Below are 23,177 nucleotides of genomic sequence, written 5' to 3' on the forward strand. Positions count from 1 at the left end.
GTACCATGCAGCCACTCACTCATTCGCACCCTTCCCCACCTGAATTTTGGGCTATCAGTCTCCTTTTCTCCTCTTTTTTTCTGTAAATAGAGATAACCAAAGAGAATGTAAATAGAGTTAATCACTGTGAAGCCACTTGAAATATTCTTATTCAGTTCCTTGACTGGTAAGGATACAGAAAATGAAGAGCGCACCTCCATGCAGGCTGTGATGCTGTCCTGCTGCTGCCCTTAATGGACCATCATTAGATATTATTCTGTGGATATAATGGTCCATAATGGATACTATTTTGAGCTGCCTTTTGTGTCAAAGCTGGGTTTCATTTGTTGTTGAAAGGACAGAGGAGGGTGAAGTACAGAAAATCTTGTAATACTGGGATAAGGAGGTTTCCAGACAAGCCTTACAACCATGGCTGTTCTCTTTGGAAGTATTGGAGAAAGCAGAATGTGTGGTCTAGGACCAGCCAGGGATAGTCTGAAGACCAAAGCACATCAAATGAGAAGAGTTGAAGAGAATATCTGTTGATCCTCTCTATCAAAAAAAAAACCAAAACCAAAAACCAACCCAGCAAGCCACAAACAAAAAAACCGAACCATAAAAAACCCCACCAAAACCCACAAGAAATCCCTAAAATCCCACACCACCAAACAAAGCAGAAACAACAACAACAAAAACCCAAACAAACAAACAAGACAAAATCGAAAAACCCCCACACCAAATACCAAAACAAAACAAAAAACCACAAACATCCAGCTGCTAGCCCCCCCACGCCCACCCAGTATAAAACCTTTAGGTAGTGAGAGAGGGAAAAAACCGTTGTTCTGCATTGTCTTCTAAACTGGGGTTAATAGATCAATAGCCTTCCTCACAGTTAGTGTGTCTTTGGAAAATAAAATACAGCGTGTTCCACAGAAATGGATTTCTGAGATGACTTTCTCCCTACCCAGCTGAGAGATTCAGTTTGCGTATCTGTGGCCTTTTCATCCTTTTCCTCTTTTGCCAGCTATTTTCCAGGGGTCATAATTTCATTATGTCCACATAAAATGTGCATGAGGGTTTAGATCGTAATATGAGCAAAAAGGTGATATGTAGTCACAGGAAAAGAAATAGGGCCTTCTATTGTTTTTCAGGCATCTTTCCTTATAACGAATGTTGTTACGAAAAAAGAGGGAAAGCGTCTTCTCAAAGCCAAGTATAAAGCTGTGTTTCAGCTTAGACAACTCTGTTGCCCTCAAACAGACATCTTTTAAAGAGTCCACATGAAGTGCAATGTCTTATCGTCTCTCTGGAAGCCTGTGTAAAATGAGGCATTGAACCTCTATTCCCTGGGCTGAAGATTAGCACCCAAATCACAGAAACATCTACTTTTGATGTTTCAAGCTTTTTTAATAAAGTCTTGAATTGTGCAGTGAGGTGTAAATACTAAGATAGAAGCACATAGTTTTGCTTGGCATCTCTTAAATTGATTTTGTTATAATTTGTTTAGTCAGTATTTCTTCAACTAAAGCCCTTGGCTGTTTTTAAAGCATGATTTCTTTTTTTTTTCTTGTTATTTTTCCTGATTGATCCTCTGATTGTGGTTTGCAAAGACTTGATGCACAAGCATTTCAAATATAATTTTAGTAAGAGTCTCAAGTGTGCAATTTTCCCTGCTACTGTAGTAAAAGACAAGGCATTATAGAAGTTTTCTCTTTTATTCTTAAAAAAAAAAAAAGGGGGGCAAAAGAAAAAAAGCTAAACTAACCAATAACAAATAGCTTTATTTGTATCTCTCTGTTGCTTTCCCTAAAATATTGAAGAGAAATGTGATGTTAATTAAATAAAAGCTAGCCCATCCCACTGAGCTGCTCACATTATTACTGAGCCAAATCTGGGTGTCTTGCCTGAGAGCAATATATATGTAAACTAACAGCTTAAGAATTTGGCCCATCATATCTCTTCCCAAGCCATGCTGTGATTCATTATAATTTTATATCATTGTCCATTTTGATGCCAATGGGAGGCTACAGATTTTTACCCTCTTAAATAATCTTGTTACTGTGTAAACTACAAATATTACTTTGTTTCAAATGTGTTCTCAAAGGGGAAGAAAATGCTTGTAAATCTTCTCTCTCCAGAGGTCCCTCACATTCTGTTTAGGTAGAAGTAGTAGAAAAAAAATAGAAGAAAAATGAGCAAATTGGCTGGTACCTGGCTAAGTTTAGGAATTGCTGTTCATACCCTGCACAAGTTTGGGAGGTAGTTGAATTTGGCATTCTGGAGAAGGTCTGATGCAAAAGAAATTACTCATCAGTGTCTATATGTTACCTGTTATTACACAGAACAGGGAGTGGGCAGGAAAAGCATTCAGAAGGAAACTGCACCCGATTGTCTATATCTATCTATGTGTACTTTTCAGTTACTGTATCCCAGTAAACATTTGATTAAAAAGCTCATTTGTCTGGATGTCTCTGCTGAAGAGATTCTTTTGTGGTTTTCTTTCACTGTTAGCTTGGTTTTGATTTGATGGAGTTTCTCATAAAGTGGGCTTTCAGTCCTCTGCTAACTTTTGCAAATATCCTGTAGTCTTTCTCCAATTTGTCAACATCCTTCTACATTTTAAAACTTCAGAACATAAAATTTGAGTCAATTCTCACAAGCAGCCAATGCAGTGCAGCCATTGTTATCTTCTTAAGGATGTTTTTGAAGTATCCAGGGATTGCATTAATCTTCCCAACTGTAGTTTCATGAAAAGGTCCACAGTTAGCAGAAAGCCTACCATGACATCAAGACTTTCTTAATTTCATCTTCACAGAGTAGTTTTCCAAGAAAACAAGTTTGTTCCCATATGTATGATTTGCAAAGTTGGTATTGCAAAAGAGATGGTTTGTTTGCATACAGGCAATTTGTGGTGTTCTGGCTGGTAAGGCATTCTGTTTTATTTGCCCCTCCATCAGCCTTCGTGATCTGCAAGCATCCTCTGTAATGGTTTTAGATTTCAGATCCTTAGTTACTTTTCTCCTCATTTTTCCTCTTGTTTTTTCTTCCTGCAGATTTTATCAGTAATTATTTTCCTCCTGCTCATTGTTCAGTAATGTCATGCTTAAGAAATAAACCCTGCTGGAATACATTAGAAACATATCTTCCCAGTGACAATTTCCTGTTTATAACTGCATCTGGAAACTAATGTAACTAACTTAACGAATACTTTCTTTGTATTGCTTCATTTCCCAAATATAGAGGCATGCAAAACTCAGACAAATGCTTTGTCTATTTTGACAAGCTGCATTTTTTGTAAAACCCATATTGATCATCATTAATTACATCTCACTTGAATTCTCCAGTTCTTGAACTGGATTTATGCCTTTTGAGAGAGGAGATGTGATACGGCCATTTTGTTTACCCTTTTTTTAGTATTGGCACAGGAATATCTTCTGGAACTTCCTCAGTTGTAAGACTTCTTGGCTACTTGGAGCAAGCTTTGGCCAGCTGTTCTAAAACTCATGCAATTTATTCAGACCTACTTATTTTTAAAAGTTCTCATGGAGCTGTTGGGGGCTCTGAGAAGATGATTACAGTTGGAAAACCAAGCATCATTCTAAACATACACTATGGCTTTAACTCAGTAAAATCAATATTATTTTTGCCTCCTCTTTGTTACTACACAGAAATATTTGTGAGCTTCTGGTTTTAAAGGGGCATTGCAAAACAGCCAGGGTTCAATCAACTTAAAAGGCTGTTTCAAATTGAAATGTGCCCCAGGGTTGTCTGTTGCGTAGTCATGTTTCTTTACACTGTAAAGTACATTGGAAGTTGAGATGCCCAAACTGTCCAGGTGGTCTGTGGTTTTTGTGGTCATTCCATTTAATGCATAGCAAAGTGAGCCAAGCACAGAGCCCTGTTGTACTATGAAAAAGAACCATATAAATCCTCAAAGTTTTATCCAATAAAAGGATATAATCAAATTATAAATCAGAAAGGAAAGCTGGTAGAGTTGGGGGTATTGAGGAAACGTATGAAAATTATCTGAAAGACAATTTTAGTTTTATATTCATCTTGGGGAAAAAAATATCTGTGCTAATGAAACATTTATTGGCCTATTTTCCAGTTTTTTAAAGCAGAGAGTTAAGAATCAAACAGGTTAAATTGCTGGTATAATATTTAAGTCAGATTTTGAGGGATTTTTAATTAGTGATTTTTATTAAAGAAAAAATATGTTTTTCCTGTAGCAAATTTGAATTATCTTAGAAAGTCAAGGGAAGTTGTTGGCCAAAATGCCTGTAAACAAGTGATAAGGTTTTTTAAATTTTATTATCTATAATTTTTTTATTATTGTTTTTAATAAGAAGATGCTTATGAGATGACCCTCCTCAATTAAAATAAAGGGATCGAGATAGTCATTAAGCTGTATTAAAAGTATACTCTGAATATGCGAGAAATATTCTTCAAGATAAATAGGAAAGGAAAAGGATGTCTATATTGCAAAAGCTGTATGCATGATACTGAAGTGAGGCAAAACTAGAAGTTATGTTAGATTTGCTTGACTTTTGACTGGTTGTTTTTTAACTAGTGAGTTGTCATGTACAAACCTTCATGAGGTATCTGGCTAATGACTATAGCGTTCTAGCTGTTGAAATGTAATACGGGTATTTTGATTTAAGTTGGTTTTGAGAATGGCATAGAGTGGTTTAGGTGGGCTGCTTTGTTTGGGTTGGTTTGGTTTTTGTTTTGTTTTAACTAACTTGTGAAGCTTGTGATACTTATCAGCTCAGGTGAGACATTAATCAGTAATAAACTGTCTAGATAGGTCATGTTACTGTATGAAGTTAATAGGATTAGTTATAAATTAACATTTAATTACTAAAATCTTCAAGAAGTGTGCTTTCAAAATGAGGAGTAAAGTTGGGAGGAAGGGAAAACTAGGTTAATTACATGCTTTTAGGGTGATTCTTAAAACCACTTCATAATTTGCCGTGAATGGAGCTGCCTACAAGCAAAATGAAATAAAATAGATGGGGACAGTCATATTGTGTAAAGGAGTCGAGTTCATGGAAAGACTTCCCAAGTACTATGTTGGCATAGGAATAGGGACAGAGCAAAAACCCAAACCGTCAGTTACCACTTTGATAATTAAAATCAGAGGTTTAGGCATTTGTGGGGAGGTATCAGTTGGCTGCAGTCCAATGCTTGACAATCACAATCAGGTAATTCAGCATTCTGTCTTAAAGATAGGTTAGCACCCTTGCTGATGTCCTAGACTATGCCACTAAAAGTCATTGTATTCACTGACTCTTTATATACTTAATTTGTACTGATAGTGAATTATGCGCTCAATTATACTTGAGTAGGAGAAAGTTTGAGGACAGTGTGTTCAAACATGTAGCTGTGAAGCAGAGACCCCAACTTGTCTGGTCATCAGTGAGCCATCATCCTTATTCATGTGTTTGAAAATACCATTCTAGGCTGTCAGAGACTTTGCTGGTAACAGCAAAATACAGAGCAATTCTGTATCTCTGGTAAGAAAGTTCCCCAAATTCATGACACTTAACTGTTATGCAGTAGCAAATATTAGATATTCTGCTTACTTTAGATGCACTGTTCCTGAGAGAAAGACAGGTCAGATCGAGCTGCTAGAAAAAGAGGTATAAAAGGATGGAAAATGCGTTGAATAGGACAGATAACCTGACCCAGTCATATGTCTAGCTCCGTAGTGAACTATTATGAAATTAATCCTGAGAATATGATAGAAGCAATCAAGTATTTCTTACGTGTTGACAGCTGCAGTGCTTTCACCTGTTTAAAAGAACTGATTTCCTTAGAGGAACATATGGGAAGTACCCTCAGTGCATGTGTACAGAAGTGAGTGTAGAAACAGTCGGATGAGGAAAACATAACAATGTTCACTGTTCAACAACCAAGCAGTCGGCAAACTGTCTGAAGGTGTTCATGTTTCTACTGTTCTCCTAGAAGTCTCATACAAAAGCTTAAATTAAGTGCATAAACAGCAGATAAAAGTTTCAAGAGAACTAGCTAAGTAATTTTAAATTTTTTTTTTTTTTTTTCTGAATTACAGGAATATTCTTTAACGTGCAGTCAGAAATGCTGTTCTGTGCCTAACTATGACTTTGGGAATGGTTGACATTGTTTGTAAGAGCTTTCTGAAGGAAGGAAGAAACAATATCAGGTGGAAGGAGTTAAGAGGAAATGAGAAGTAATTAAAATAAATCCCAACATAAAGAAAATTTAGTATTAATGTGATTGCTGTTTTGTTTTTCATCTTGTAGTTTGCAAGACATATCAAGAAATCTGAAGGCCAGAAGACACCCAAAGTTGAATTACAAATCTCAATCTATGGTGTAAAAATTCTAGATCCGAAAACAAAGGTGAGAGACATCTATGTTTATTGTGCTAAACTAGTAATTAAATACTGTTTTAAAGGTTTTTAATGTTTTTATTGTTTTATGTTTTAAAAAAGTATTACAATGAAAGTGATTCTGGATTGGAACTAGGTGATCTTAAGGTCCGTTCCAACCCTAACCACACTATGATTCTATGGAAAATTCTTCTAAAATATCATTTCTTGCTACAAGACATGGGTGACATCCCAGGTACATGGTACTCCAAAATACAGACTGTAGCTAATGTGTGATTTAATTTTTTTAATCCTTTCGCACCAGAACTTTTAAACTCTGAGGATGTTGAAAATACTGTGATAAATAGATGTTAACACCACATATGATAAACATCTTTCCAGATGGTGAATGAGGAGAGAGTTTGTTTGCCGTGACTCATTCTTCCTACTGCTGCCTTAGAATCGCACCTCTCTTTCCTTAACATGCTAATTTTTCCCCTTCTTTCTCTTCATGTTTTTAGTTATTATTTTTTAAATTGTATCCACCCTCCCTAGAATGCTTATGTTTCTCAGGTGTGTTACCCATTTCTGTATAAATTTCATGTAGCAGGCTATAAGCACTGTTGTAGGCTTTTCATCTGGCACAGCATGACAATTCCCACCTTTTCAGCAGTTCTGTCCATTAAGTCATCCCGTGGATGGGTTTTCTGTTCCTTTGTTTGCTCCAGTATTTTTGAAGGAGTTACATAGTAAGGAAAAGATCCTTCTCAGAGGATCAAAGAGGAATAATGAGATAAATATAATCAAGCTAAAAAGTATTTATTCAATAATCAGCAATTCTTAACATCTGAATGTTCTTACATCTTTTACACATATGTTGAATGTTGGGTTTGAATAAACTATTTGTTACTGCTTCTTAATTCTGGAGTAATTGCTACCATTCAGACAGTAGTATTTTGAGAAAAGGTAAAGGAAATTTATTTCAAGGCTATGTGTATATATATATAGTTGTAACCCATTTTCAGTTCAGATTCTTGATACAACCACAATTTCAACAGTTAATCAAGAAATATCCATGTCAACTTTAGTTGCAGGTTTTGCATCTTCCCTATGTCACAGGGCAGAAGGGGGTAGTGAACCCAAAAAACTACTTTTAAATAACAGTTTTAAGTGCCAAAATATGTTAGTCTTCCTAACTCTTTCTGTGGAGATTAACAGAAAGCTGTGGGATGGAAGTTCCTGGGGGAATAAGAACATTCAAATCTCTTAGCAATGCTGTTATTACAACTCAAATAGTAATTAACTATGAGTAGTCTTTTTATCTTCCCCACTTTGTTTCTTAAAGCTACAATTCTTTTTGCACAATTTATCGATGCTTTAGGAAATTATTCAAATTCCATGTTATAATCGCTTATTACAGCCATCTTTTCTGTGTGTTTTTAAAACAGATCAATATTATTATAGGGGAATACTGGTTTATATTCATGTGATGATTATTAATTGTGTTAGGAACAGGAGGATTGCTCATGTATCAGGACTTGATTTTATACTTGGCACTCAAAAAAAGAGGATTGGGGAAAAGGGGTTCTGTCCTTAAATGAAATAAAGTAGTTATGTGGATCTATAAATGTAAAAGAGCTAGAACAAGTGTATGTGTTGTTATATGTAACTGTTTAAGAGCTACTGTTAAAGAGAAAGAGGTTAAATCTGAGAGAGATCTGGGGACATGGGAGAAACAAGATGCAGAGAAGAATGGCTGTAAAGACTGAGAAGAGGAATGCAAGGAGAAAAGATTGCCTCTATGGTACATCTTTGTGCTATGTGGTTGCATGCAGAGGACATGCCCTTGTTTATGAGTTTATAACAATCTGGGAACACCAGTGCTGCACAGAAGCTTTCTTCTCTTTTTTTTTTTTTCTCAATAGATGATCGTTAACATCTAAACTGCATATTTTCCTTTAAAGCAAATACTGCTTTCCCATGTAATAAGCCAAATAAAATAAAATACCAAGAGACTTGTTGAAGAAAAACAACAAAAAAAATAGTTGAGATGGTTCAAGCTCTCTCAGCTGAAGAGCATTGCCACCGCAACTTTTTAAGTAGTTGGAACATGCTTTTTAATGGAAAGCGAAATACAGTATTGGAAACATGCAAATCATAATGTTTAAAAGCTGTTTGTGTTGCACCTTAAGTAAGCAATTATTTAGAAGTCTTTATTTCTCTGTGCTGCTGTATTTGGATAACAAAAGTAATTTTATTTCTGTATTTAAGATAGAAAGGCAAGGACTTATTTGAGTGAAACCATTTTAATGAAGATAAATGGTGATTTATCTGGGAGATGATAAAATCTAAAGATGGTCTGCACCTGGAGAAAGGACAGAGTGTTTTACATAATTAATTGGACAGAGACACAGATCAACTGTAGAACAAATTTTCTAGAACAGAAATTACTGTCCAAATAAATACTTCCAGTAAATGCTGTCCAAATAAAAACTTCCTGCTTACATTTAGTAAAAATGGGAACATTTGTTAGGAGATGAGTCTGCTAACTTCTGTTATACTCTAGGTCCATTCTTGGGCATTTTCATATACAATGAGAGGCATTCAGAATGTCACTGCAATTTGCCTGCTTTTACGTACATCAGGAAATCCAGAGATTTACTTTGTGCATCTTTATCCTGAGCAAGTATAGTAATTTCTTGAAAACAAATCTTTGGTTTTTATTTGCAGGAAGTCCAGCACAACTGTCAACTCCATAGGATATCATTTTGTGCTGATGATAAAACTGACAAGAGAATATTTACTTTCATATGCAAAGACTCAGAATCAAATAAGCATCTGTGCTATGTATTTGACAGTGAAAAGTGTGTAAGTATTCAAGATGCTTTAAAAGAATTTGTGTGACTGTTACAGACTTTGATTGCTCTGCTTTGAAATAAAACAGGAATGCTTAATAAAGGCAGATAGCCTGCCTTTTGGTTGGAGTCACTTTGATAAAATCTTTCATGCCATTATAGTGTCTTGTTAACTTAGATGCCTTTATTTAAAGGAGAGCCTCTTTTTCACTGGTCAAAGGTGGTTTTCTGGGACAATTCCTCTTACTTCCCAGCTTGATATCCTAGGCCAAGCATCTGCGATGCTCTCAAAGAACAGGCTTCATCCCTCCAAGCTTAAAATGTTTGCACAGCTGTTTTGCTGCAACCCTGTGGCTGAGATACCCTCACAGGCTCTTCTGCTGATGTGTCTGTCTCAGATGATTGTTTTGGCGTTTTTTTGTTTTACAGCAAGGTTCCCCATTCTGTGGCCCACCCCCCCCCCCGCCACATCTGTCAAAATGCCATTATGCACTACCAGAGAATTCATTGCAGCAACCACTGACATTCTCTCGTGTCTGAGATAGATAGAACAGGGCAATTGTTCAAAAATGTGCAATAGCAGGAAAAAAAAAAAATAGGACAGGCGATGAAGAAAATGGTGTCTACCTGAAACAGTCATGTGTTTACTCTGGCAGAAAGTAATTAACAAATGAAAACAGTGGAATCAGCACCAAAAATGGATGTTTAGGGTTTTTTTTTAATCTGAAGCCTCTCTTTTTGTTTTATTCTGAAGTAGCTTCATGCAAAGGAAATAGGAAGGAAACTTTTTTTTTTTAAAAGATGCATATTCACTTCTATTTATATACAATTATGTAGTATTACATGTTACTTCACAGTTTCTGGTTATTTTGTTGTTCACCTCCATTACTTCAGTGCCTTCAATAGATAGTATTCATAATTACTATACACATCTGTTAATTTCTCTTCAAATTTCTATCCTGTGCCTCTTTGTCACGTATTCCCATGATTTTAAATTTCCCTTGCAGTCTCTACCCACTAGTATCATTTTTATTGCAGACCAATGCACCATTGTTTCTTCTCTCTAACCTGATACTTCACTAGTTGTACTTTTTTCCTGTTTCACTCTTTGTTCATTAGTACTTTCAGATTTCAAAGGATCCCACCTTAGTTGTTACTTCTCATTTCAGCCAGCCTTTGTCCTCCCAAGAAGGCAGGACTGCATACTCCCAGTGTCCGTTACACTTTTCTTATACTAACATAACCAGTTATTCTTTAAAGCAGTCCTGGTTCAGCTTTTTTGGTCTAATTTCATAAAAATAATTTCTTGTGATTTTTTTTTTTCTTTTAGTAAAGGTGTCTGTGTGGCTTTTTTTTTTCCCCCACAATAAAAACATAGAGGGGTTAATTCCTCATTCCTGTAGAACTCAGGTCTTCACACAACTCTACTGAATGACTTTACTGTTGCACTGATGGATAAAAAGCTGAGAGCATCATGTTTTGTACCAGTTTTGTGCATCTAGCCCTTGATGTTCTTACAAACAGTAAAGGAAGAATGTTCTTGGCATTGAGCAAAATGCTCCGCTTTCATGAGAAACAATCAATTTCAGGTTTTCATTTCAATAAAGAAGAGAAAGTTCTAGTTTAGCGTTAGCCAGATTAATGTTGTTTTCCAATATTTTTTTGTTCCCCTGCCAAATTGTTTAAAACCACAAGTTATTACTGTGTTTACTTTCTCTACTAAAGTTCTAAGGCAAATGACATAGCAATGTGTTCACCTTTTATTGGTGCCTCTTGTAAGTCAGCATTTTCTTTCTGAAACATTTGTGTGCTCAATCAACTTCCTGTACTCGTACTTTTACCCCTGTTACTTTTAAAGTAGATTTTCTACAGATCATAATACATGATGCAAATCAGCATAGAACTACTAAATTATTGTATTTTGCATGTATGGATTCAAATACTGTTTGGCTGGATTTTTGTTATCAGAAATACATTTATCTACTACATGTTGATTAAGATTTTATAGGACTTGTAAAAATAACTCAAAATCCAAATGTAAAAGCAATAGGGGGTCAAAACATCCATTAAAATGAAAACATTAATCCATTAAAAGTAAAACAATTTATTTAATGATTGAGAAGCCTGTATTTGCTTCAGAAATCAACAGAAAATTACATACTGCAGCATGCTATCTATATTTACAGAAGCTAGAGGCATAATTGGTACTAAAAATCAGCTAATTGTGTTCTGCCTATTCAGTTTTCCTTCTTTATCTGAAGTTTTTTTAAGTTGCTTTCATAGCATTTTCTGTCAAGTTATTTTGCTGAAGAGTGTTTGCCATGCTCCTTTGCAGTGTTGACTTCATGTTGGATGAAGCAAACTGTTTGAACATGATACATGATGTAAAGTATTTTGTGGTCATCTGAAATAAAAGTAATTATATAAAATATTCTTAATATACTAATTTCAATCTTATGTTTTATGTAAAGGCAGAAGAGATAACTTTAACAATTGGTCAAGCATTTGACTTAGCTTACAGGAAATTTCTGGAATCTGGAGGAAAAGATGTTGAAACAAGGAAACAAATTGCAGGTTTACAGAAAAGAGTAAGTTCTGAACTACGTTTTTTAAAGAGAGAAAATAATATGCTACTGTATTATTTTGTTATTTGCTTTTTATGACAGCATAATTTTCAGCATTATTCGCAGATTGCTAAGAACTGCAACGGGTAATAAAAAAAGAAAACTGAAAAAAGACATGATAACTGTGAAACAGTATTTTGTTTTGCCATCTTGCAAGGTTGTTAAAGAGAAAAGCAAGATTGGAATATGGAAGATACCAAGGTTTAATTCTCTTTTGGTAATCAGATAACTAGTTCAACATTGCTTCTAAATCACTGCGTCTCAGATAAAACTTCCTCTCAGTAGATGCTGTTGTGAAATGTATGACTATCCCAATACCTGCTGCAGTAACCACTTGCTTTGTAGATTCAAGAATTAGAAACTGAAAACACAGAACTGAAAAACAAAGTTCAAGATTTGGAAAACCAGTTAAGAATAACACAAGTACATGCATCTCCAGTAAGTACATGAACATAACTGTTATATCTAAATTTATAATCATTGTGTTAACGATAATTATTAGCATCCATGCTGTTTCCAGTGATTGTGATTAACATTTCAATCATGTAACATACCTGTTGAAATGAAGTACTGAAGTAACAGTAAGATTGTGACAAGCCAACAGAAATGCAAATTGCAGACTTTCAAATTGTGATTCTTTAATCCCCTTGTCATACCTATTTGTTGCTGCCTAAAACCAGCGAATACTCATTCTAGTAGATGTCTGAGCATGCCAGTTATGGATGAAGAACTCTGTTCTGCACTTACAGGATCTGGTTCACAAATGCTGCTTGGGATTTTTCTAGGAATTTCTGTCACAAGCATATTGTCACTTACAAGTGACATTGCCTAAATGAGTTTTCAAAAATTTTGCCTTTCAGAGGAGTCATTAGTTCTCAAGAACTAACATGGGTAGGTAGATGAAAAGGAACAAGTGTGGGTTCTTCATCACTGGAAATTGCTAATGCTTTCTGCAGTTCCTATAGGTGATTGTGACAACAGTATCTTTAAAAGAGTGTCTGACAGTTTCTTATATCTAGGCAGGACCTCTAAAAATGCAGGTTGCATTGCAGACTGATCCTAATGACTCCCCTCTTCTTAGAAGTGTATTCTATCTATACAATATTAGGTAACAGAAACTAAATAAAATTTCTTAGTGTACATATAGCAAAATCTTAGAAAAAGATGACCTGCTTTTAAGCGTGCATTTTGAGCCACCTTGTCCCTGCCCTGCATGTACACCATTTCACTTTAAATGGATGCTTAGAATTTTGGGCAATGTAAAAGGATGTCTATAATGGTGCTGACAATTTTGCAGGAGTGTTTATACACTCTCTTGATACTGATTAGGTGGTTGTTCCCATAAGGAACTGTCATTTCATTTTACTAAAATCTAGAGGAAAGCACCATAAATTATAAATACTACATAACTGCCACAGTGGAAGTGTAAATTATGGATGTCTTCTCAATTATGAAGCATTCAGTGACAGGTAATCAACTTTAGTGCTAGATTTAAAATTGATCTAGTTAATTCTTTAGTCTTTTATTTTCCTCAATTGGGATGGCAGCTGGCTTGATTTTAACAATACAATATTGTTAATAATACAATAACTAAATGTATCTGTGAATTCAATTAAACACGCTCTTAAGTCTCTTGTGATAGATGCGTTTCTCTTTCATTTAAATTAATGAAGAACTTGGTAGTTATGTTTAGTGAGAAACTTAAAGAAAATTATTAAGAATGATCTAAAATATCCTGCAGTTTGTAATTTATTTTGTCTTTTAAGACAGTGTCATCTTATTCCTTATTAAAAAGGTGAGATCTAAAATTATAAGTTTGACAGCCATTTGTAAATTCTCTCCCTAGATGGTGTTTTATTGTTAATTACTCCTGGTACAATGAATATGCATATTGCTTAAATAGCACTTACGTTACAACAAAATTATTTAATATTGAGAATTATTAATATTAAAATATTAATTCATTATAGTAAATCACTACCAGCTGTTAGTTTTCATGCATAATTTTATTGCTTTATTTACTGCTTAATCTTTAAAAAGAAAACCACAAACGTCTCCTGCACAGATTTCTGATTAGATTATTAGAAGTACAGTAAGAGCAATCTAACAGCCTGTTTAATATCTAAATCAATTCTACCACAAAATAGATTTTATATAAATGAATAAATATTGGAACAAGTTGCCCAAGCTGTGGGTACTCTTGGAGATACTCAAAACTTCCCTGGATGTAGTCTCCAGCTTATATAAGTAGCTTCAGCTTATTGGATCCTGCTTTAAGCAAGAATTTGGATTAAGCTACTTTCCTCTTACATGATTTTCCAATCAGTTGTGCAGCCAATAATAAAACAAACAAACAAAACCAAATACATTTTTAGGAAAGTGTCTTTCTTAAATCTAGGAACAAAACTGTGTCCACCAAATGCTATCAACTTCTATACCTTACCAAGAGACATCATTCAAGTAGGTCTGTTTTAAACATGATAGTGTACCTTGTAAATCAGAGCTCTTACCTGCGGTAGCATAAGAGTGAGTACATATAAATGCAACAATTAGGTTGAAAATAAGTGAAGAAGTGGGGTAGGGCGGTTATGAATTGACTTCAGTGTAGGGAAGAGAAAGCATAAATATTTTCAAGATTGAGTCCAATAAAGGGATCATACGTCAAAGTGGGTGGAATAGCAGTGGATGTGATTTGATGATACCTATCTCTTCTTTTACTATGTGAGCAACAAATATGTATGAAAGAAGGAAATTACAAACAATTCATAAGACAATTGCCTACTGTAGTTTGCAGTTAGTTTTTTATATTTTTTTAATTCAAATCAACTATAATTTCAAGAATTACTTTGCAAAATATCATCTCCTATTAGAAAAAAGCAGAAGTGGAACAAAGAGTATTTTCTATTTCCACTAATTTCTATGATGAAAAATATCACTTTGGTTTTAAAAAACTTATCAGACATTTTTTTTTTTTTTCCTGCTGAATTTAAAATGAAAACTTTTAAGTACCATATGGCTAAAAATATCTGTACTACTGCTGCTCCAAAATAGAAAATCTTCCAAAATAGAAAAGAAAAATAGCAGTTCTATTTTGTGATCATTTTGTCAAAAGTAAAACTTTCAAATCTGGCAATAGTATTTTGTTAAATACTGAAATAAAATAGCTTGCATTAATGAAGCAGAGTATCCAACATCAGGAGTAATACCTCACCTGGGTCACTTCATAAGCACTTTTGGTTAGATGGGGGAAAACTTGTGTCCCTGCAGATATTCTTCATGTTACGTGCTATGAACATAACATAACCATTCTCATGATTTAAAGCAGGTTTATTAAACTATAAATTTTAGGTTTCCTTACAGCTCTCATATCCATGCTGTTGAATTATAAAGAGATGCCAATGCCATACGAGAGCTTTCTGAAACTTTTTTAGACATAAGTGATTCGATTTAGTTATGTTTAGTTAATTTGATACAGCTATTATTCCTTGTCTCTCAGTCCAGTTTGATGTTATTCTGTGTGCTGAGGTCTAGGGAGGGATTGTTTAGTGATTGATAGGAAGTTTAAGCCCTCATAGTTGATACCTAAATGTGATATAAGTACATGTGCTATCATTACTAGCATTACAGTAATTTGTAAAGAAATACTCACTTTCAGGAGCCAACCTCAGATGGTTATAAGGTTGCTTCTGGTTTTGCTTAAATAGTACCTTGGATTTTTGTATCTTATGCTTTCCTTTTTGTATTTGGTTGCTTGTATGCTGTTTGTACTTTCTCAGCATTTGCCAGCTGTGCTGAAATGGCTTTCCTGTCTTAAAAGGTTGTTGACTGTTCGCTTCCTTTAGTGATTAATGCATGGTCACAGACACACTTGGTAAACAGCAATTGATTTAGCACTTCAGAAGTCAACACTAACAACTTGGTTAAAAAAGTGTATGTTTAGGGAAACAGAACGTATTGCAAGGACCTGTGGTGACAATTCCCAGAACATGACAAATACAGACATTGAAATCACATACTGAGCTACGTCCTCTTTTTCAATCACCCATCCCTATGGAATGGGGACTGCAAGCCATGTGGTCTAAGCAGGCACAATGTCAGGCTGGCAGTGGGTGTGTATTTTCCTTTCCAATGAGAGAAGACTTAGGGCTTTTAGTATTTATTGCGCCTGTAGTATGAAACAGTGCTGTTACAGACACCATGTGATGTCACTGCCATGCTTTATTTGATAAAATACTTCCTAGTATAGGATGTCTTTCCCACTTGTCAGTAACTGAGAAACCATGGTATAATTTGTATGCAGTGCCGGTTTATCATTTCTTTATTCCTGCTGCTTCTTTCTGATGTTGATTGATTTTTGTGTCTTTATTTATTAATTTTTGTGTCTTTAATTATTTATTAATAAGACATTAGTCTTCCCATTAATGAAGTAGGTAGAAAATACCTTCAGAAATTTGAAGTAGAGTGCTGTTTACATTATTTCACTGACCTTTGACGCTGTTTTGTGTTTTAACAAAAGCTATTTCTGCTTTTTCTGACAGTAAAGCTAAAGCAAGACTATTATTTTCCCATGAACAGGACCAGATTGCATGTCCTGTTCTCACTTCAGTATCAAAAGGACAATAGAATCTTTAAACTGTGCATAGATAAACTTAATATATATATAGTTTCAAATGTTTGGCTCATTCCACATTTAAAAAAAAAAAAAACAACTAATCTCTGCATGCTTCAGTTGTAAGTAGATACATCCAGACTGTCATTTAAAATAAACTTTTCTGACTTCCTGCTGTCATTTAAAATAGTTTTGCTAACTAAATATGAAGACATACATAAAGCCTTTTACTGGAATTCACACTCAGAATTAAATGTAATACTATCAAGACTTAAAATTTAAATCCTCTTTTGGTTCCAGAAGGTTTTAAAAATACTTAGTCTATAGTTTATCAGAGATGGTATTTTACATGATACTCAAGAACAAATTAGACTTACCTGGCTGGACTGCAATATGTGACTTTCCTTTTTAGAGAAGTAAATCTGTCAGTAGTTGGTCACGTGTTTGCATATTTTACTCTTGGGAAATAGCATAGAACTCTTTTATTTGCAAAACATAGCGCTAAAACGTCTTAATTTGCTGATCTCTGACATCAAAATGTGTACAAAGAATAGTACAAATGGTGACTTGTCCAAAATCCATAAGTGGTCTAACAAAGAGAAGAAAATGCAAACAAATCATCATGAACGTAATTTAGGTGCTTTTTCTATTAGTTCACAAACTGTGTGGGAAAAATAAAATTTCTTTCTGAACCTATAAAAGAAGCATTATAAAAACAATGAGATCATAGTTGGAAATGAAAAAAAGAAATCTAGGTTGTGTAATCAAATATTTTTGCATAAAATGTATTGTGAAAGTTGAACATCAAATTATTGATCTTCTGCACAGTTTTTTTCTCAGGGTACTGTAACTATTTGGATTTAAATTTGTTCAGCACATTCAGTAAATAGTGGACTGCTTAGTGATCTCTTTTCTGCTTTTGGGTAGAAGCTTTTAAGTGTGCTAGTCTTGCTAAAACTGTAAAAAGTCCCTAAAAAATCTGCATTTGCCAATGCAGAAGTGTTATGCAACAGAAACTGTCACTTTTTCTTAATTTCCTAAACAGATCTGTCAAGGACATACTATACCAAACTAGGAGTTTCCTTAGAGTAGTGTGCCTTTATTGCTGTGCTTACATGTGCCATGGGAAATGTTGGCATGGGATGTTTCTTTTGTCTCACTCCCTTGCATGTGCAACTAAAGTTTCCATTACTTTTATATCTGTGCTGTTTAATTTTCATCTGTTTTGGTCGCTTGGCAATACATTAGTCACTGGTCTTTTTTGCATTTGGTCTTGATTATGTGAGGACAATGTGACTTTCATTTTGTTATTTGATTCTGATGACACTGTTCAAGTTTGTATCACAATAAGATTTTGGATGTTGCTATGTATAAATCCAAGCTCCAAAGATCAGTGCATCCCTGAGAGCGCTGTTTCACATGATTTCTTTGATTGCTATTTATATTTTGCCTGAAGCAGCCTGGGTTAACTGTACTCACAGCCTTCATGTGGGTTAGCAGTTAGGTACAGTTAGCACCCTCAGCTTTTATAGTTGTCTGAACAGTAAACCATTGTAGGCCACTAGGGAACTTCTGATGAGGTAAGAGAGATTTTTAACCTGTTTTGGGCTTGGCTGAAGTTTATCATGCATGCCTTTAAGGTTTTCTCTTTGAGCAGCATGTTCTATAGAATCATAGAATGGTTTGGGTTGCAAGGGACCTTAAAGCTCATCTAATTCCAACCCCCCTGGCATGGGCAGGGGCACAGACCAGGTTGCTCAAAGCCCCATCCAAGCTGGCCTTCTGTTTAAGGCAGAGAAGGAAGTTGTGACATGCGCACGACTCTGAAGTTAGATAGAAGAAAACAGGAATATTCAGGAAAACAGCTTAAAAGAGAGAATGATGAAGTATGAGAGAAGCAGAATTGAAAGGCATTGGGAAAGGCATTTGGACAAACAGATGCAAAAAGAACAGTGTTCTTCCATTCACCATACTTATATATAAGTGTATATATATAAGTATGTATATATATGTAAGTATGCATACTTAAGAAGCATACATTCTTAAGTATGTATACTTAACATACGTACTTAAGAAGTAGTATGTAATACATATTCCTATCACGGCAATGTTGCAAAAAACCTCCATTTAAAAATGAACAGAACATTAATGATACTGATTGATTAGACCTTTTTTTAAAGTTCTTTAATTGTGACTTAGAAGCATAGGCCACCTGCACCTGTTACCCTCATTAAAACACCTTACCATGCCCTTGAGAAAACCCCAAGATAGACATTGAAACTGTATGCATATTTCAGAAAACAGTTTTGGAATGTGTTTAGCATATCACTTGATTCATGTTTCCATTAAGACTGCCAAGTGGGAAAATGTTCATTTTTTCTTCACCTATCTTCTGCTCTTTCAATTTTGTAATATTCTGTATTCAGTTCAGTGAGCACTTCTTCATGAGGGTTTAAAATTCTATTATGTTTGTGATGTTAAAAAAAATTATTTTGAAATTGCCTGTATCAGATTTCATGTTACTGAAAAAGTAGCAAATGAACTGAAAGTGTAGCAGTGAATTAATGAAACTATTAATGCTTATACAGTATTGTAAGAGTTAGTAAATTCATATATCATTGGTAGTCAAAATTCTCAGGTAGCTTGTAATCACTGGTTTTGTAATTAACTGTATAATGTACATACATGAAGTGCATAAAGTCACTCACAATTCCCTAGAAGATTCACTGCAGTTATCCACTGTGACTGTTCTGTATCATAGAATCATAGAATGGTTGGGGTTGAAAGGACCTTAAGATCATCCAGTTCCAACCCCCTGTCGTGGACAATGACACCTCACTCTAGACCATATTGCCCAAGGCTCTGTCCAGCCTGGCCTTGAGCACTGCCAGGAATGGAGCATTTACCATTTTAGGCTTCTTTGGGCAACCTGTTCCATTCCCTCACCACGCTCACAGTAAAGAACTTCTTCCTTATATCTAAGCTGAACTTCCCCTGTTTAAGTTTAAACCCATTACCCCTTGTCCTGCCCCTACAGTCCCTGATGGAGAGTCCCTCTCCAGCATCCTTGTAGGCCCCCTTCAGATACTGGAAGCTGCTCTGAAGTCTCCATGCAGCTTCTCTTCTCCAGGCTGAACAGCCCCAACTTTTTCAGCCTATCATCATATGGGAGGTGCTCCAGCCTCCTGATCATCCTCGTGGCCCTCCTCTGGACTTGCTCCAGCAGCTCCAGTATATTACCAATCTGAATGTTTTAAGGAAGGAAAACATTTTCTAATTCATTAATAAGCTTGTGTGATTCCTATGGGTGTATGACTCAAAGATTGCAATCAGTGTCTTGAGACACCTAGTAAAAACAAACAATTTTGAAATGATTTCTTGATTAACAAAAACTCAATCATGCTACATTTTCTAGTATGATACAGCCGAATAGTGCACATCTTCAGCATCATGCTAAGTAGAATGAGTGAAAAATAAATCCTTTGACAGGCACATACTAACATCTACTCATAATAGAAACAAAGTCCACTGGACCGGTGTTCATTTCACTTAAGATGATATCATATTGTTTTCTTGTGTTGATTAAATGAGGCTCAGATTGGAAAGTAATATATCAGCCTGACCACGTTCAATACTACATGTTCAGTGTTACACAGTGGGAAGCTCAGACAAAATGCCATTGCCATATAAAATGGCAATTTAATATATTTTTACTACATTTTTCTTCCTTTATGATTTGGTGGAAGAGTATTAAGTTTCAGAAGTTATACTCTTTTTAGGCTATATACTTTTTAAAACCCTTCCGTGCAGTGCTTCTCTTTTGACCTCCCAGTATATTATTTTCGATTGTTGAATACATTTCCCTGCTGTACGTTTCCTGTCTCTGGGCTGCTTAAATGCGTAGGGCTGTAAGAAGAAGACCACTGAGCCTCATGGTGGGCTGACAGTGGGTCATGGAATGCAACATGCAGAACAGTGTTTACAACACAAGTCCCAGCATCCAGTGGTGGGCTTCTGTACTGCACTGCAAATGCGGAATTGCAGGTGAAAATTCATTCCAAGAGCAAGACACATTCCCTAAACTGTCATGTGAAGCTCGACACCCTATATAGTGTGAAATGTCCTAAAATCATGGTTTATCACATACGTGACTGCACAGTGTTCAGGGCTCGAATGATACAAATAGTCTATATTCCAGTTTTGGCTTGAAACCTTTCATTGCCTGGATCTGATACATGTTCATTGTCCTTATAGTTTTGCTGCTTTGCATCCTGTATGCATTTTGCTGATTTGTATATGATTTTTTTCATGCGACATACATGCTTTTTTTATGGACACTATTCATCCTTCATTGTTTTGCATTTCAGGGAAATACTTTGCTTCCTTAGTTTGACTGTTTGCATTTAGTGTCTTCCAGTGTTTACTATTATGAGATCTGGTTTTCATATATACATATATACACACACATATATGTATAGCATCAAGTATTACATGGTAGTAATTACACAGTAGCATTACAGGTCTTCTACCTCTAGTCTAGTGATACTCTTGAAATAATAATGAAAATTCTGTCTTGCAATTTTTTGCTTTCATTTTGATTGGTTACCATTCCAAACGCTCTGTTTCACAATTCCTGCTTGGCAACAGATTAATTCTTTGCAATTGTGATAATTTTTTTTTTTCCCCTTATGAATTACAAATCACAAATTTTTAATAGAGAGTTTTGGGGTGCTTGTTGGTCTTCTCATAAGTGTAGCGTAGTTACTTAATTTGGATACCTGTAGCCTTAACCTAGGTTATTTGTAAAGAAAGTGAAGAGAGTTACTAAGACTCAGGTAAAAAGAAGTTGAGATGTTTTACCTTCTGCATAACTCTGGAAAAAATAATATAAAATAATTGATTAAATTCTGCTCTACTGGAGCTATGCAAGCTTCTGATGAAATAATCATGTCATATCAATTGTGTAACACTATCTGAAGAGAGGAAAAGCAGGCTTCAAAATTTTTGCTCCACTTCTCTACCACTGCTGCAGCCTGAGCAAGTCAAAGGGTTTTTTAGGCAAGATACCTACAGCATAGGTGAAATTCCTGCTCTCTCAGTATATAAACTCTGGGCTCTAGCGAAGAACTGGCTGCACAAATGTTCAGTCCCTTCTGTTAAGATTCAAAGATCAATCTGTCCTCCAAAGCCTTGTTTTAACTGTCCAAAGCTGTTTTCCTCAGATTTTGAGATAGGAATACAACTTGGTCTCAACAGAAAGATTGGCTGGGCATGTTTCTTAAATATTTAAATACATTTCCTTTTTGCTTGTCTTCCCAGGATCAGTCTTACAGGCTCTTTGTTTCTAATTCACCTAGGCAAGATCTGTTTCTTTTGAAGCCTCTCAGGATTGCAGATATTTCCCATTCAGAAAAAAAATTAAAGGTTTTTGTTTTTTATCAAAGTGGACAAAACCCCAAGCTTTGCTCTCAATATATGCTGAATCTTGCTGTAATATACAGTTAAATACTCCCCAGTCATAAGAGGCAGCTAGCTTGAGGTTCTTATCTGCCAAATTCAGACCAGAACCTTGCAGTTACCTCTTTGTCATCTTAGGTGAATGTTCTTACCATCTGTATTTTGGTGTGGATATTACTCATTTGCCTCTGTTCAAAGCTGTTCTGTGGATTTGTGAAGAGATCCAGAGAATCTTGCAATCCTCAACATTTTTATTTCCACAACAGCAAAGTTTTATTTTGTCCTGCGTCCTGTGCTGCAGCTGTAGGGACATGAGTATTCCTTTGCTTTGCAACAATGAGTCTCCGTTTTTGAGATACCTACTGGAAACACCAAATTCAAGTACTTATTCGTCCACAGAAAAGATGGCAGAAGGGTGTTACTGTCCATAAATGTTTAGGTTCTCAAATTCTGTAGATAGGGAAATGGAACAAAGTCTAGTATTAATGTAAACATTAAAATTTGTGCGCTCTGAGCTTCTACTGTAAGAAGATTTTGAAATGTTCTTTAAATATTGGTGGGATATAAATGTGCTTCCTGGTTCGGAGAAGGAAAATTCTGACCTGTGCTTTAAGCACCAGAGTAACTCTTCCCCCTGGATATGTGCTTACCTGCCAATTTACAAGTGCAGATATGAGATATTGCTGTTATGTTGCTGGATTTAGACATTTGTCAGTGCATCTGAGACACCCACTTTTGGAAAGATGCCTCTCCATTTTTTTGGTGTAATTATGAAGGAGCAAGTCATCTTCATTTGAATTAATACTGGGTTACCTCTTACTGTGGTGTATTTTTAGATTTTGTTTTAAAATATTTTCGAGTTCTGTGTCTTGTAACTGTAGCAATGAACAGCAAGTTGCTGGCAAACTTTTTAGACTTATGAAATGTGTTTTGTTTTGGGTTTGGTTTTTTTTTTTTCTTCTTTTCCTGACGATACCACGTTCTGTTCCTCAGAATGTTTTCTCTTTCTGTGATTCCTTTTCAGCTGCTGCACATAAAGTGTGATAATGATGAACATATGTTTCAAAGACCCTCTACTTTTTTCTGGTGTAACAGTGAGGATTCACCTCCTTGTTTAGATATCTCTTCCATTACGCTTACTCCTAGGAGTTCTCCTGACTCTAGACTACCACCTGGATTGTTAATACCACCACCTTCAAAAAGTGGTCTTCCAAAGCCAACCAGTGAATACAGCTGCCCAAGACCTCGTGTAATCCTGCTGTGCAAAAGCTTTTTAATTTTTTTTTGCTTTTCTTTGCTCT

The 23,177-nt window shown here is 35.4% G+C and overlaps 1 protein-coding gene across 11 annotated transcripts in view; it reads left to right on the forward strand.

Moving 5' to 3' along the window:
• Positions 1-23,177, forward strand: part of GULP1 (GULP PTB domain containing engulfment adaptor 1) — a 157,522-nt gene that overhangs the window by 116,365 nt on the left and 17,980 nt on the right. For 7 of the 11 annotated variants that reach the window (XM_030487868.1, XM_030487875.1, XM_030487874.1 and 4 more), the window contains 5 exons: positions 6,264-6,362; positions 9,062-9,199; positions 11,658-11,774; positions 12,156-12,248; positions 22,901-23,125. In XM_030487868.1, the coding sequence (XP_030343728.1) occupies positions 6,264-6,362; positions 9,062-9,199; positions 11,658-11,774; positions 12,156-12,248; positions 22,901-23,125 (672 nt within the window). The remainder of the gene's footprint in view (positions 1-6,263; positions 6,363-9,061; positions 9,200-11,657; positions 11,775-12,155; positions 12,249-22,900; positions 23,126-23,177) is intronic. The other 4 variants (XM_030487876.1, XM_030487879.1, XM_030487877.1 and 1 more) reach the window with 1 other exon arrangement.

This window comes from Strigops habroptila, chromosome 5 (assembly GCF_004027225.2).
Source record: "Strigops habroptila isolate Jane chromosome 5, bStrHab1.2.pri, whole genome shotgun sequence".
Taxonomy (NCBI): domain Eukaryota; kingdom Metazoa; phylum Chordata; class Aves; order Psittaciformes; family Psittacidae; genus Strigops; species Strigops habroptila.